Source organism: Lucilia cuprina, chromosome 4, assembly GCF_022045245.1.
Source record: "Lucilia cuprina isolate Lc7/37 chromosome 4, ASM2204524v1, whole genome shotgun sequence".
In the NCBI taxonomy this organism is placed as follows: domain Eukaryota; kingdom Metazoa; phylum Arthropoda; class Insecta; order Diptera; family Calliphoridae; genus Lucilia; species Lucilia cuprina.
The window spans coordinates 100,487,399-100,501,612 of record NC_060952.1 but is presented as its reverse complement, the minus strand read 5'-3'; the positions used below and the strand labels follow the sequence as shown (position 1 = coordinate 100,501,612).

Genomic DNA, 14,214 nt, shown 5'->3' with positions numbered 1-14,214 from the left:
AATTTTATAACATATATTTTTGTTTAACTTCTTTAATTAATAAAAAAGTTAATAATTTTTAAAACGGATTTTTGAGTTGGCAATTAAATGCCACATAGTTAATCTAAAAATAAATTTAATCTGATGTTAATCCCCAATGATGTTTTTATGTACGTACAAGATTATAATTCGCAGTGTTGCCATTCAAAACAACAAAAAACATCATTGTTTATTGTATTCAAAAAGAAGAGGAATTTGAATGGAGGTTTTTATACAAAACTAGCCATAAAAAACAATTTCATAATTATAGCGCACTCTTTGAAGCTTGCTTCTAATGTTTAATCTTAATATATAAATCAGAATTGTTATCTGAATAAGCTTTATACTACACAAGCTAAACCTCACATGTAATGTAAAAAAATTAAGAACCAATCCGTTAATGTCTAATATCGTATTACATCGATTTCATCACTAAATTTTAACCTTTTGTAGAAAGGGTAATATTAAAAAAACTTTAATCTGTGCAGCAGATTATTATGCATTCCCCTAGTATAATTAAATTACTGATCTCTTCAATTTATGTTAACCAATTCAGTTATATGTGGATATATACATACGAGAACTAGTCCAATTTCTATAAAAATAACGTTTTTATAAGTTATTTCGACTGCAAAGCTCTAAAATAATTCATTTCCCAATTTTTATGGAGTTATCATATTTTTTAATCTTTCGGATTACATTTTTATTTAAAATCGTTGAAAATTTAAAAACTAAACGTTAATGACAACTATGAAGCTTAAGGTTGTATTAGACGACATGTATTTTACATATGTACAGTCACTTTTTTATCCATATGTAATTGTTATTTTACATACGCTTCACAATTTTTACTATCACTGTTTTTAAATGTGTAAAAATTGTTAAAATTACAATTAGTTTATTAAAAATTAAAAAATATCTTCTTTTTCATGTTCTTTATTAATTTTCTTTAATTTATTTTTTCGAAAAATTTTATTTCAAAACAAAACAGCTGTTTATATGTGTAACTTTTGCAAATGGAAATTTTGACAGTACATATGTAAAATACTTGTCGTCTAATTCGTCTAATAGCACCTTTACATTAGAGTTCTATAGTTGAACAAAACTCGACTATTCGATTTTTACAATTTATGATAAGTCGATTTTTCAACTTTACAATTTTTCGACTACTATTTCGAATGGAAATAAATATTTAAATGTAATTTCACAATTAAGTCCAAAACGCAATATGTATACGCAATTTTATAGACAGAAAAAGAAGCAAAAATATAAGATTTTTAGGTTAGATAACGTGTGAGAATTTTAAAATTTTTCTTGCACTTTATTTTTGTTACAATAGGAAAAGCACATAAACAAATTACTTAATTTAAATTTTTCGAAAAACTTAAAATTTCCCTTTTTCTCGATTTTTCGACTTTTTTCGACTTTTCTTATTTTGTTTGTGTTAAAATGACAAAATACAAGTAAATTTTGTGTTCAAATTACTCCCTCCTTATCTAGAAACAGCAAATAAATAAACAAATTATTTAACTTAAAATAATATGTTGAAAAAAATAAAAATTTAAATTTTTCTTGACATTTATTTACATAGTCGACTTTTTCCTAGTCGAGAGTCACGTTTTTGACTTTTCGACAAGAGTTGATTGTTCGATTATTCGAAAGTATATTTATAGAACCTTAAGCCGCCGCCGCCGTTAATATTTGTCGTCGCAGGACTCTGTCTTCGGTTTAATATTTTTTTGCATCGTTGAATTAATAGGAAATATTTTTTTGTTTTATAGAAAGTGAAAAAATTGGGAAAATATGTTTTCAGGTGGTGATTCGAGTGAGGGGATCAACAGCTTAAATCAATTGGGAGCCTATGGATTCGTTAATCAAGTTGCTGTCACAAATGCAATGGCTGCTGGCCAGAATATTGATTGGGCCCAGTTGGCTCAGCAGTGGATACAAATGCGTGATAATTCTACTATAGAAACAAAAATGGATTATAATACAGCGAGAGCTGACAATGTCAGTGGTCCTAGTTGTAATAATTTAAAGTTTGAAGAAAAAGGAGAAGCTGATATGGACATGGATGACGAAGAACAAACGGATGAGAAAACAGCACAGCGAGCAAACAACGAGTATAACGCTTCCTCAGCGGTTAGTACCTTAAATCAGTGGTTCTATAGCGAAGGAACTTCGCAAATAGGTAAGCAAATAAATATTGGATTTTTTTTTTTTTTTGCAATTAATATGTGTGAAATGATAGTACCACAATCAGCAAATAACAATCAATGGAATGCTTGGCCAAATCGAGAAATTATGACAGAATCAAATAAAAATGTAAATCGTGGTCCAAATCCTACAGCTCACATTCCATCCTTGTTAAAAATGACTGTACCTCATCCCAATGATATAAGAGTAATGCCTGATACTGTAAATCAGGCAGAAAACAACAGTAATATGATGGATGCTGCAAAAAGGAAAGGTTTGCCCGCATGGATAAGGTACATACATACATATATTTATTTTATATTTGAAATTTAAATGATTATATATATACATAAAACTTAGGGAGGGATTGGAAAAAATGGAACGTGAAAAACAGAAGCAATTAGAAAAGGAACAACAAAAAAAAGATAATACAAATTCATTTGATGAAGATAATCCTTCTCCTAAAGATATTTTGCCTAAAACCCTAAATCCTGCAAACGGCAGTGTAAGTATAGGTCTGAACATTTTCTTAACCTTATTTCAAAAAATATTTCAACAGTTTGCCGTTTTGGACGAAGAAAGTACTGACAATGAAGACACTGCTGTAACAAAAAGCACAAAAAATGAGGCAGAAGAGGATTTTAAAAAGGACAGTGAAGAAGACGAAACATTGATTTCTTCAGTAGCTAAAACTTATGAACAAAAAATGGCAGATTTGGTATTTTTTAATTAAGACATTGATATACAAATTATATTATTTATTTTTTTCCTTTCTAAAAAAGATGACAGTAGTACGACGAATATTAACTGAACTATTGCTAGAAGCCACTAATGAAGAAATCTCTAAAGTGGCTGAAGAAACAATTAAAACATTTAAAACTAAAGGTAACTATTTATTTGTTAGTACTAAAAGAGTTTTATAGTTCTTTTCGCAGCTTACTCTAAGGGCAAGTGTAAGTCTTAATTTGTAACAATAATCGTTTTAAGCATATTTCTGTTTTGTTTAAAATCCTATTATAATATGTAATATAATGTACATTTTACATATACGAACTAAAAGCGTCATCAGCACAAGTGATCCGCAAAAGCGCTTTATCTACCTTAACTGGCAAACTGGGTAAGTCTTTTTCCGATTTTATTTAACTACATACAATGAATAGAAAATGCATATGTACTATTAAACAAATTAGCTTTAAGCATTTCTGGAAATAAATTGTTTAGGAAAACATTCTAAAAATAGTTTAAGCCAATTCCCAGATAATTTGTTCATTATAGTCTTAATTTTAAATATGAATGCGATAAATGTTAGGATGTATTCTATTAGATAGTGTATCTTTAAATGTTTTACCTGTGTATTGTTAAATTCTTCTTGATTCGGACTTTAATTAGTTGAGAAGTTTTATCCTTTTAATACTGTTGATTGTTAATGTACTATTTGAACTAGCACGAACTAAATTATAGGTTTAGCAGCATATGGTGACAGTTCAAGTGAGGATAATAGTGATGAGGACGATGATGAGCACAATTCCTCCAAAAAGGCAACAGGTCAATCGGAAAGCGAAAATGATTCTGAGGAAGAAATACGGGTAAAATTGTTATCAGACTTTTTAATATAAACGAATGTCATTTCCATACTTGCCAACAGAATATTATACGTTCAAAACGAAGGGCTTTTCTAAAAACATCAGAAGAAATAGAAGAGCGTGTTGCAACAGCCGCAGCTCGAGAAGAGGAGAAGCTTAAATATTTTTCACGAAAGGAAGATGAAGAGGAGAGAGAACATCACCGCAAAAAACAAGAACGGTCTTCATTAAGAGAGCCGCCATCTTCTAGCCGTAGTGGAAACAATATTTTCAAAGGTTATGAAAAAGATTTTGGTGAGATAACTGATACAAAGATACAAAATCTAAACGGTACGTCAGCTTTACAAAATATTTTATTTTCTTCTCTAACTAAATTTTTTAATCGAATATTTAGGCGAAATAATCGAAATTTGATTCGTATTTTTAATTTTTAAAATTGATAAAACTATACAACATATTATTTTATTTGAAATCCTTGCCTTGTTTCTATATTTCTCGTTAGTCTTTAACAGCCTTTTGCATAATAAAAAACCAGCTGCTAACTATCTTGCTGATAAATTTTTTGTATTAAAAAATTCCCATAATGACAAGTTATCGGGTTGTTAGTCAGCAGTTGGATTTCTATTATAGTTAGTTTTCATTTTTAAACTGTCCACATTAAAGTTTTACAAGAAGTGTTTATATTCCGTAAATTTAACTCGATTCGAGAAATGCAGAAACGAGGTACTATATATATAGTGTTAATTGCGTTGAAATCGTAGTTCTGGAAATTATTTTTTATTTTTATTTTTTTTTTTTTGGTGACAGTAAATGGCCGATTATATTACGTGTTAATTTAATTGCATTGCATTTTAATTGCATTTCTAATGCCAATTTATAGCGGGAACAATATAGACTTTTATTCTGAGATTTCTAAGCTTTATTAACTAGAATTTTGGATAAATTTAAATATGTATTACATTTTCCCAAAGTTATTTTTAACGTGTTTTCAGTTACTATCGTAACGAATTGCTTTCTGATAAAAGTGTACTCAAATCACGAATTTCGCTGAAGACTACTAACATGCGATATACTCTATTATATAAAGTAGAATATCAATTGTAGAAAAATAAAATGTAACTCCAATGTATTACACAGTGAGACAACATAAACGAAAATTTAAATAACTGGGAAGTGATACTATTTTCTTTAAAGGTGGATTCGAGTAGAACAAAAATATTTACCAAACACCTCCCAAAATCTTGAAATACGGGTAAAACCCGGTTATTTGTACCTTTAAGTACTTAGATGTGTCAGTAACATTGTTGAATCTCAAGCGATTTACAGTTTCAAGATTACAAAAATTTTCATCGCAAAAGAAGTTCTCAACAAAATACTACTGATTTTTTACCAATTCCGGTTCGGATATATGTCTAAAGTTTTGTTCAAAACCGTAGACATGAAGAAATATTTTTTCATTTATTTTTATATATTTTCTTCATTATTTGGAATTGGTATTGTTTTGTTGTTAGTTTCCTATATTTTTTATGGTTTCAGTAAAGAATTAAATTTTTGTTGATTTTTTTTTACATGCGATTTTGTTTGACTTTTAATGGAATAGTTTGAAAATGTGAGCTTTTTTATTTAAAACTCATTTATTGGATTTTGTATGGGTCTAGTGTACTGTTTTGTGCGAATTTGCGCTTTTTTGGTTAACTCAAACGAGGTTTGAGTGTATATTCTTATGATTTTGGAGGTGTTTTTTGTACTCGGACCCACCTTTAAGAAAAGTAGTACCACTTCTCGTATTTGAAAGCATACATAACACGTCTAAATTTTCAACCCCAACTTTAACATGTAGACTAATTGGTAACAAAATATAATATTCTTAACTTATTTTCTTCCTAGGCAAACGTCAAAAGGATCGCAGTAGTCGAAGAGAACGCACTACACGTTTTAGTGATAACAAAGATAAATATGTATCGTTGCCAAATGCAGCGACTTTTCTTACAAATATAAATACTGCAACAAATTCAGGAACTGCCGCACCATTATCAAATAACATCCAACGTCAAAATATTCCCGACATAAATGGTTTATTGCCCAATTATACAAATACAGGAATGACAAATGTTTTAAATGCGGCTGATGCTGCATTAGAGAAAGTATTAAAAGGTAAATCGTCCTCCAGTACAGAAAAGCAAAGTCGACGACATGATCGAGATCGTAATTATCTTCCGTCAAAGAAGAGACAACGTACAAATGATAGTAAAAATTCCCGGTCTCGTTCGAAGTCTAGTTCTTCTTCATCCACATCCTCCTCCTCTTCGTCTACGTCATCAGATTCTGATTCTTCTTCTACTTCGCGATCATCTCATCATTCGAAATACAATCACCGATCAGCTACAAAACATAAATCTCATTCATCTTCTGACAGGCACTATGAAAAACCACACAAAGATCATAGAGGTGATCGCAAATATTCATCGTCATCTTCATCGTACAGAAAAAAGGATCGTGAATCAAAAAATCGTCGTTACCATCGTAACGGATCTAGTGATTCAGAAGACGAATATCGTCGACGACACAAATATGATTCCCATTACTCGCGCAATTCTTCCCACTCGCGTAGTTATACTTCCGCTAGACGTGATCGCGACCGCGAACATTCCCGTTCACAGTCTAGATCATCTTATTCTTCTTCCAGTACTCGCAGGCAATAAATTTCTTTTTCTTTTTCCTAGGTGAAAATAAATTCAACATACATATGTACGTACATGTGTATACATATGTACATGTACATATATACATTCGTTCAAACATACAATACACATGTAGTATGTTTGTATGTACTTCAACGGCAGCGTTTCTTTTGAAATACATACAACATATTGTATTGTATTTAATTATTTTATGAACAATTTTCTTTATTTGTTATTAAAAAAATTAAATTTCTTATTATGGCATAGCAGTAGAGGGATTTTCCTCATTATACCAACAAAACATTATTAATAATTTCAATCTTTTATTTTACCTAAAGCAACCTTCATTAAATAAATTATAAAATACTCACAGTATAAAACTTGTGTTTTTCTTTAAGTAAATCTGCAATAAAAAGAGTCCAACTTCCATAAAAGTAGAATATTAAATTTATCTCTAATATACATACATATGTATGCATATATGTAGGTAATTTATTGAAATTAATTTAACAGCTAATAGAAATTATTCTTGTACAATCTGGACGAACTCCAATTGGACTAGGTTAGTTTCGTTTTCGCTTTTGTCATCATTTGTTTTTAACTCACGTTTGCAAACTCTCCAATTAGCAAATGGATCATCATATTCATCTTTAGGTGAGTGATGATTTTTTTGTCGCCGATGCGTTTTTAATGCTGCTCCACAGATAAAAGCTTCTAAACAAACACTACATTTGTATGGCTTTTCTCCTGTATGTCTTCGCATGTGAATTTTAAGGTCATTTGATTGGGCGAAACTTCTCTGACATTTAGTACATTTATACGGGCGTTCTCCTGTGTGAACACGCATATGGCGGGCTAATTTATTCGCACGTGAAAATGATTTACCACAAATGGTGCACATGTGGGGTTTTTCGCCAGTATGCTTTCGTTGATGTACAACAAGATCTTGGCGTCGGGGAAATCCTTTCTCACATTGATCGCACTGATAAGGGTTTTCTCCAGTATGTCTTCTTATATGCACAATGAGGCTAGCTTGTGTGAAATTCTTACCGCAGTAGGGACAATTGCCCCTTTTGTAGATGTGTTTTGTTTTAATCAATTTCTTATCTTCGTCCCCAAGTTGTTCCACTTCCTGTGAGTGGGTTGCCGTTAAATGTCGAATATAATTGTTACGTCGCTTAAACATTTGTGGACAATAAGAACATGATATTTGTTTATCATCCGCTGCAGCGTGAACTTGTGTAGAAATATTTGCCAATTCCTCAGGAGGTAAAGCTGTATGAGCAGTTTTTATATGCCGATCTAAAGTTTCAATTTTCGCAAACGTTCTTTGGCAGCTGCTGCATTTGTAGTGACTTGAAGACAAGCGTTTAGATAATCGCGATCCAACAGCATCTTCAACTTGTTTCGTTTCATTAGTTGAAACAGGAACTCTGAAATAAAATACATGTTAAATTAAAAATTCATTAAATATTCATTATTTGTATCTTTTACGTGTTACTATCAAATATATCCACTACTGATTCGGCCGAGACCTCTTCCGTACTTAATACTTCAATGTCTGTGACACGTTGCTCATGATCCGTTTGAAACTCCTCGTCCAATATCTCAACATCTTGTATATCTATATCAGTAGCGTCAATCTTAATATCTTCATCCTCTGGCTCCAATTCTTCGACTGACTGATTATTATCTCCCTTTAAATAGTTCTCTATACTTCTTTCTGCCCTTTCTACAGAACAAATAAATTCGTAGGCATGTAAAAGACGTTCAGTGCATTCCTGACACAAACGACAAGGTTTTTCCTCATCATATTCGACCACCTACAATTAGGGAAGTTAAAACATATTTTTACAATTAAAAACTCACTCATCCAGTCTGTTTGTTTGTTTGATATCTTCGGATTTAGTTAAATCTAGCAATGAACTGCATAGTTCTATTTTGGAATAATTACCTCAACGTTTGTGACTTTTTCGAATATATTTGCCAACTTTATGTACTCTTCATACTCTACTTCGTCAAAAATAGAATTTGATTCCGAATTATATTCTAAACACACCCGACAGGAATATCTTAAAGATTCCATTATATTTTAAACAACAATAAATTAAAACAACATAGGACCACTGATGCAAGCAAATGCAAAATGGTCGGCGGCAACGGTCTGTTATTAAATATTCCTGTGGCAGCTAAAATATCGGCATACTTTACAGTTTATTACAATTGAAACGCGACAACGCATTATAGGCTACTGTCAAAAAAAGTTGAAACAGGGTATTTTTATTTAAAAAGTTACACTGTAGTTTGTAAAGACCTGATTCACATGTGATACTTTGTTGAGAAACTATAGTTTAATCTATTTGTGGTAATATGAATACATATTTACTTTTAATTTTTATATTTCAATATTTATATGCATTTCTTTACAGACAATTTATTTCCACAAATTAAAAGGAGCATAGGAGGATTTTACATTCTGTGAGGTATGTAAAATGGTGAAATGATAGTTAATTTATGTATATTAATAAAATTAAAAATATATGTCTTAAAATGTTAATAAATTGTGTTTTATTATAAATTGGCATAGCCGTCAGATTTGACGGATAAATTCATTAAGTGTGATCGGTCAACTATGATGGATATATCCATAAAGAATTATTAGTCAATCGTGACTAACATTTCCATCATCCTTGATTGATAAAAAGCAAAAGAGTGAGCAGCTCAAATATATGTTTTAAAGTCGATAGAATTCATAAGTGCGAGGGTGATGCAAAATCACATGTACACAAAAGTTTCCATGCCCTTAAGAAACAGATAGAAACTTTTGATGGAAACTTTGATCGATTTGCCAGTCAAATGACCGGTTAAATGACTGTCACTGTTCTTGTAGGGTATGATTTTGTCTGTGAGAGAAAGAGATGGTTGATATTTCTTTTTCTTTCTCTCACACACAAAAATCAAAAGTTTCTTAGTGTGAACCAGGTCAAAACGTCTGACCCGAAAATTTCAGCAAATTTCATATTTTGACGCGGGAGGGTTCTATTTTTCTTTTTGATTTTTCGACTTTTTTTGACTTTTCGACTATTTCAGACTTGTCGACGATTTTCGACTTTTTTTGACATTTCGACTAATTCAGACTTGTCGACGATTTTCGACTTTTTTTGACCGTTTTCGATTTTTTTCCAAAGTCGCCTTTTTTACAGACGATAGTCGAGTTTTAGACATATTTGGAACAAAATAGTCCTTCCAAATGTTCAGAAAATGTATAATAATCGTCTGAAAAACATTACCGAAATATTACAAGACAAAATTTTTAAGTTGACAGTATTATCGGGCATTTTACTGCCAACGTTGTAAGATCTAACAATCGTGTATACATAACATGACACAGAGTTGGCTGGAAATTATCTAAGGAAAAGCCGACGATGACAATATAGTTAGGTACCGCCGTTGTGAAATTAATTCGACGCACATCTGAAGCAATGCAATGACGTTTAAATACAACTGTCATATAAGAAAAAGTAGCGTTTCTAAAATGTGCGCTGTTTTCTAAAATTACTCAATAACTTGAATAAATTAATATAAATTTTAAACAACTTTAGTAATATAAGTATTTGGAAGTAGACCTGATATCAAAATGGATGGGAATAGTTCGTTAGAGAGACGATACAGCTTTAACATGGCTCAAGCGAATCCTGTTGCTGAATCTACACATCTTAATGGAAGCAGGTGAGTTTCATTGAAGGAGATTGCACAAAATAAAATTTTTATTTCGTTGCCATTAATATTTCATTAGTTTTTCTTGGGGTTCTTCTATGAGTCCAAAGCATCGAAGTAATTCAAGCATTTGTTTAAATAATACACACACACCTTCGGCCTTTAATAACAAATCTATTGTCAGTCCAAAATCTAAAAATATTACGAAAATTGATGCAAGAATAGCAGCCGATGTTCAAAGCAAAGGTTTGGCGTCACGCATTGTTAAATACCATGAGAGTGGAACTAGATTAAATCGCAGTATGTCAGCACATAATCTATACAGTAAACCAGGACAGTTTCCAGCCGTTACCCTTAAGAAAACTGATCTACCATATAGAGCTACTAAACAAGAATTGTCAATGATACGAATAGCTCCACCAGGTTTGTATACTCATGATTATGTGTATTTAAAGAACGGTTTATTAATTTTTATATCTGTTAGAGAAATCATCGTTTTTGGGAAACACGATTTCTAGTCTTTTAAGATCTAGTTCTGTCGTGGGTTTACAACAATCTAAACGAAATGAAGATTTATCCCGAGAGAATCGGCCTATAATTCACCCACCTCCTACAGAGAATGATATGGCTCCAACACGTAGTGTTTTAGATGTTCTGAAAGAGATATCTCGTAAACGTATTAACAGTGATGTAAGTTTAAATACTTTATTTTTCTTAAAGCTAGAATAATTAAACAAAAACATACATATTTGTTTTAGGATTTAGAAGTGGATGAAACCTCAAAAAAATATTGCAATCGTGCAGGAAATGACTCTGTTGATACTGGAAACAATATGACATCAACAAATCCACAATATTTTTCAACGTCATCGGTATCTTGCCAACGATACAAAAGACAACGGGATTGTATAACGTCACATCATAGTGTACAAATACAAGAAACCAGAACTTCACCGGAACAAGCCAAGAAACGCGTATGTAATTACAATAATGACATTACAAGTTCACTTAGTTCAAGCATAAAATGCAAAGCATATGGAAATACCAAAAGAGTTTCAGCATCGACTAATTTTAATCAAACAATGCCATCAAATTTAGAATCATATGAAATGCAGAAAGCAAAAGTGCAACGATATCACGATTATAATAAGACGAATAACACACAAGTTGACGTGAGATTTGATAATCTCGAAAATACTTTAAGAAAGGTGGATAACACTATAAACCCCATCACTCCTATTCCAGCAACTCCTTGTGGTCAGGATCAGAATAATACTGGAGGGGTTCCTCCTATGCGGACCGTATCTGAGCCAGCTTATAATCCAGATCGGACGAATAAAATGAATTTAATACAGCCAGCTAACAAACCTCGCTTAACATTGTTTAACAAGAAGTATGACGACGATGAAAGCAAAGTAACAAACGAATCAGGCACATCTGTAGACGAAAACACTGACGATTTAAATGAATTTGGCGAATGCGCGGGGATTCCATTTGTTAAGCCTAAGAAGTTATCATCAATTAGTGGCTTAAGAAATCCTGTAATAGAACGAACACAAAAATCAAAATTGGCTTTGATGTTGAGTGGATTAAGAGGAGAACTTTATCAGAACTCCGACGATGATGAATTGGATTCGGCAAAGGAAAAATTGAATATACCAGAGAACAACAAAGTAGACTCTAATTCCGGTGCAGTAACATCAGCATTAAAATCTACTAGCACAGTAACCACTTTAACTACAGTCACTTCAACCTCTAACGAGGGAGTGATAAACACATCTAGTTCATTCAACTTTTCTACGAATACAAAATCATCGTCTCCTTTAGTTGGACTGAAATTATCCCAGTCAAAGGTGTCATCGGCAACTGTTAATAATACATTGAGTATTGACTCTACTAAAAAGTTGGAAACCAACCCAAAACAAAATATACCCGTTTTAGGTGGTTTCTCTTTCAGCACTACAAATACAAGTTCTACACCAGTTGTTGACGCTGTTGCATCAAATAGTACTCTAAAAGAGCCTAAAGCTTCAGAAGCAACAATATCATCTATTTCAGCAAATAATAGTAATGCTTTTAACTTTGGCCAATCAACTCAGTTGCCGACAAAGCTTTCGTCTTCTCCGGTTAGTAATAACACAGATAAATTATCAGCAAATTTACAAACTTCGACAAAAGATAACTTGACACAATTTCCTACTGTCAGTGCTGCATTCACATTAGCCACTACAAAAACAAGTACATCATCAACAGTGCCAAGCTCTATGTCAGCTACAAGTGCTTTCAGTTTCAATACAAATGTAACAGCACCAACATCTACGATTAGTACATCAACTCCAGCTGTGACTACAACCTCTTTTACAAGCACTGTTAAGCCAAATAATGGTTTTAGTTTTTCTGTCCCTTCTACTACATCTCAGCCCGTCACTAGTGCTTCAGTTGCTCCAATAATGTTTGGTACATCAACGTCTTCAGCGGCCTCAGTCAACAGTACTACCAATACTAGTGTCATAACAACCACAACAACTAGTGTACCAACTTTTGGCGCAGTTGCTACATCTACAAATCTAGGTGGTTTAACGAGCACAACATCTTTCGCATTTAATACACCGAAGCAATCATCAACAATACAACCTACAAATGTTTCTTCAAGTAGTGGTGCGGTCCCCGCCCCGACTTTTAATTTTGGTTCAAGTGTTAATTCTGCGTCTCTTCCTACGTTTGGAACAAATGCGAATGCAGTAATTAAACCTCAACCAAGTAGCTCTGGATTTTCGTTTGGTTCTGAACCCAAAAATCAGAATTCGTCATCAGGTGCACAAAATAACCCTGCAGACACTTCCAAGCAGCCAGACAATAATGCCTTTAATTCGAGCTCATCAACGATATTTGGATCAACAGGATTTAATGCACCATCAGGTGGTACTACTCCTATATTTGGTAATGCCACTAATAGTTCAGAGAAAAATGTCTTCAATTCTTCTAATGCTACATCAATATTTGGTTCGAGTTCAGTTAAAGGAGCTACCCAGACATTTGGCTCAAATGTGGATAATAAATCAGCGGCATTAGTAACTCCATCGGTATTTGGTGGTAGTACTACCAACAACAGTACATCAACTCCATTTAGTTTTGGCTCAAAGCCGGCAATAGCACAAAATACTAATTCTAATAACACCAATGGCGCTGCTGGAGGATTCTCTTTCAGTTCAACAGTTTCGAATAGTTCGGAAGGTGGATCTTTTGGATTTGGTAGTAAAACAGATGGGTCAACAAATACTTCTAGCAACACTTTTGGTGGCGCACCCACATCGGCACAAAACAAAAACTTTACATTCAGTGGCGCTGCAAGCAGCAAACCAAGCAATCCCCCGAGTGTATTTGGTGGAGCTGTGAATAAACCAACTGAAAACACGGCATCTCCTGGTGGGTTTTCATTTGGTTCAGCATTGGCCCCTAAAACTCCCACATTTAGCTTTGGAGCAAGCAGTAATTCATTTTCTGGGAGCAATGCTAATAGCACAGACAACACTTCATCAGGTTTTTCATTTGGCGCGGCTGCATCTATAAAAACGAACGAAATCTCAACTAATAAACCATTTTCCTTTGGATCTCCACAACCTCCACAGCAACAACAAATAATGTCAGCGCAAAATAATTCAAATGCCAATCCTCCAAACATTTTTGGTTCTAGTGTAGCTTCTAAAACAACACCAGTGCCTGCTTTTAGTTTCAATTCTGGAAGTTCAACAAATTTACAGCCTAATGCTCCAGCGTCTAACAATTTATTTGCACCACCTCCATCAACTATTACAACAGGTCCTGGTGATCGTCTAATACGTCGAGCCACAAGACGTTTGCAAAAATGACCCGCAGATGTACTTTAAATTATGTTTTTTTTTTTCTTATACAAATAATACATAAATTTAAAAATAAATTAAAATCATTTAATAATAATTTAATTTCTTTTAGTAATTTAATTCAGTGGGGTGGATAGATAAATCATTTCAAAATATTTT

General features: G+C 32.7%; 3 protein-coding genes and 1 long non-coding RNA gene across 4 annotated transcripts; 3 read left to right on the top strand and 1 right to left on the bottom strand.

The window, feature by feature from the left end:
- The first annotated feature begins 1,725 nt into the window (after positions 1 to 1,725).
- On the top strand, positions 1,726 to 6,850 carry LOC111690194 (arginine/serine-rich protein PNISR). Its single transcript, XM_023452635.2, has 9 exons — positions 1,726 to 2,209; positions 2,270 to 2,507; positions 2,575 to 2,719; positions 2,774 to 2,932; positions 2,997 to 3,099; positions 3,275 to 3,331; positions 3,676 to 3,800; positions 3,860 to 4,127; positions 5,685 to 6,850. The coding sequence occupies exons 1-9, from the start codon at positions 1,822 to 1,824 to the stop codon at positions 6,497 to 6,499; spliced, it is 2,298 nt and encodes a 765-aa protein (XP_023308403.2). The 5' UTR covers positions 1,726 to 1,821; the 3' UTR covers positions 6,500 to 6,850.
- A 75-nt stretch (positions 6,851 to 6,925) lies between these two features.
- LOC111690271 (zinc finger protein 658B-like) lies at positions 6,926 to 8,714 on the bottom strand. The gene is made up of 3 exons (XM_023452724.2): positions 8,433 to 8,714; positions 7,973 to 8,301; positions 6,926 to 7,911 (listed from the first exon to the last, which is right to left on the bottom strand). Exons 1-3 carry the CDS (start codon positions 8,562 to 8,564, stop codon positions 7,002 to 7,004), a joined length of 1,371 nt encoding a protein of 456 aa, XP_023308492.2. The 5' UTR covers positions 8,565 to 8,714; the 3' UTR covers positions 6,926 to 7,001.
- LOC124419381 lies at positions 8,708 to 9,035 on the top strand. The gene is made up of 2 exons (XR_006940528.1): positions 8,708 to 8,843; positions 8,908 to 9,035. It is a non-coding gene; the product is annotated as an uncharacterized LOC124419381 (long non-coding RNA).
- Positions 9,036 to 9,930: 895 nt separating this feature from the next.
- LOC124419886 (serine-rich adhesin for platelets) lies at positions 9,931 to 14,152 on the top strand. The gene is made up of 4 exons (XM_046950806.1): positions 9,931 to 10,207; positions 10,275 to 10,618; positions 10,680 to 10,885; positions 10,954 to 14,152. The coding sequence occupies exons 1-4, from the start codon at positions 10,116 to 10,118 to the stop codon at positions 14,062 to 14,064; spliced, it is 3,753 nt and encodes a 1,250-aa protein (XP_046806762.1). The 5' UTR covers positions 9,931 to 10,115; the 3' UTR covers positions 14,065 to 14,152.
- The last annotated feature ends 62 nt before the right edge of the window (positions 14,153 to 14,214 follow it).

Coding starts and splice junctions, on each gene's coding strand:
- LOC124419886 (XM_046950806.1), top strand. CDS start 10,116: ATGGATGGGAATAGTTCGTTAGAGAGACGATACAGCTTTAACATGGCT. Junction 10,208..10,274: donor ACACATCTTAATGGAAGCAG/GTGAGTTTCATT, acceptor ATATTTCATTAG/TTTTTCTTGGGGTTCTTCTA. Junction 10,886..10,953: donor GTAAACGTATTAACAGTGAT/GTAAGTTTAAAT, acceptor TATTTGTTTTAG/GATTTAGAAGTGGATGAAAC.
- LOC111690271 (XM_023452724.2), bottom strand. CDS start 8,564: ATGGAATCTTTAAGATATTCCTGTCGGGTGTGTTTAGAATATAATTCG. Junction 8,302..8,432: donor AAAAAGTCACAAACGTTGAG/GTAATTATTCCA, acceptor CCCTAATTGTAG/GTGGTCGAATATGATGAGGA. Junction 7,912..7,972: donor GATATATTTGATAGTAACAC/GTAAAAGATACA, acceptor ATTTTATTTCAG/AGTTCCTGTTTCAACTAATG.
- LOC111690194 (XM_023452635.2), top strand. CDS start 1,822: ATGTTTTCAGGTGGTGATTCGAGTGAGGGGATCAACAGCTTAAATCAA. Junction 2,210..2,269: donor CGAAGGAACTTCGCAAATAG/GTAAGCAAATAA, acceptor GTGAAATGATAG/TACCACAATCAGCAAATAAC. Junction 3,332..3,675: donor TACCTTAACTGGCAAACTGG/GTAAGTCTTTTT, acceptor ACTAAATTATAG/GTTTAGCAGCATATGGTGAC.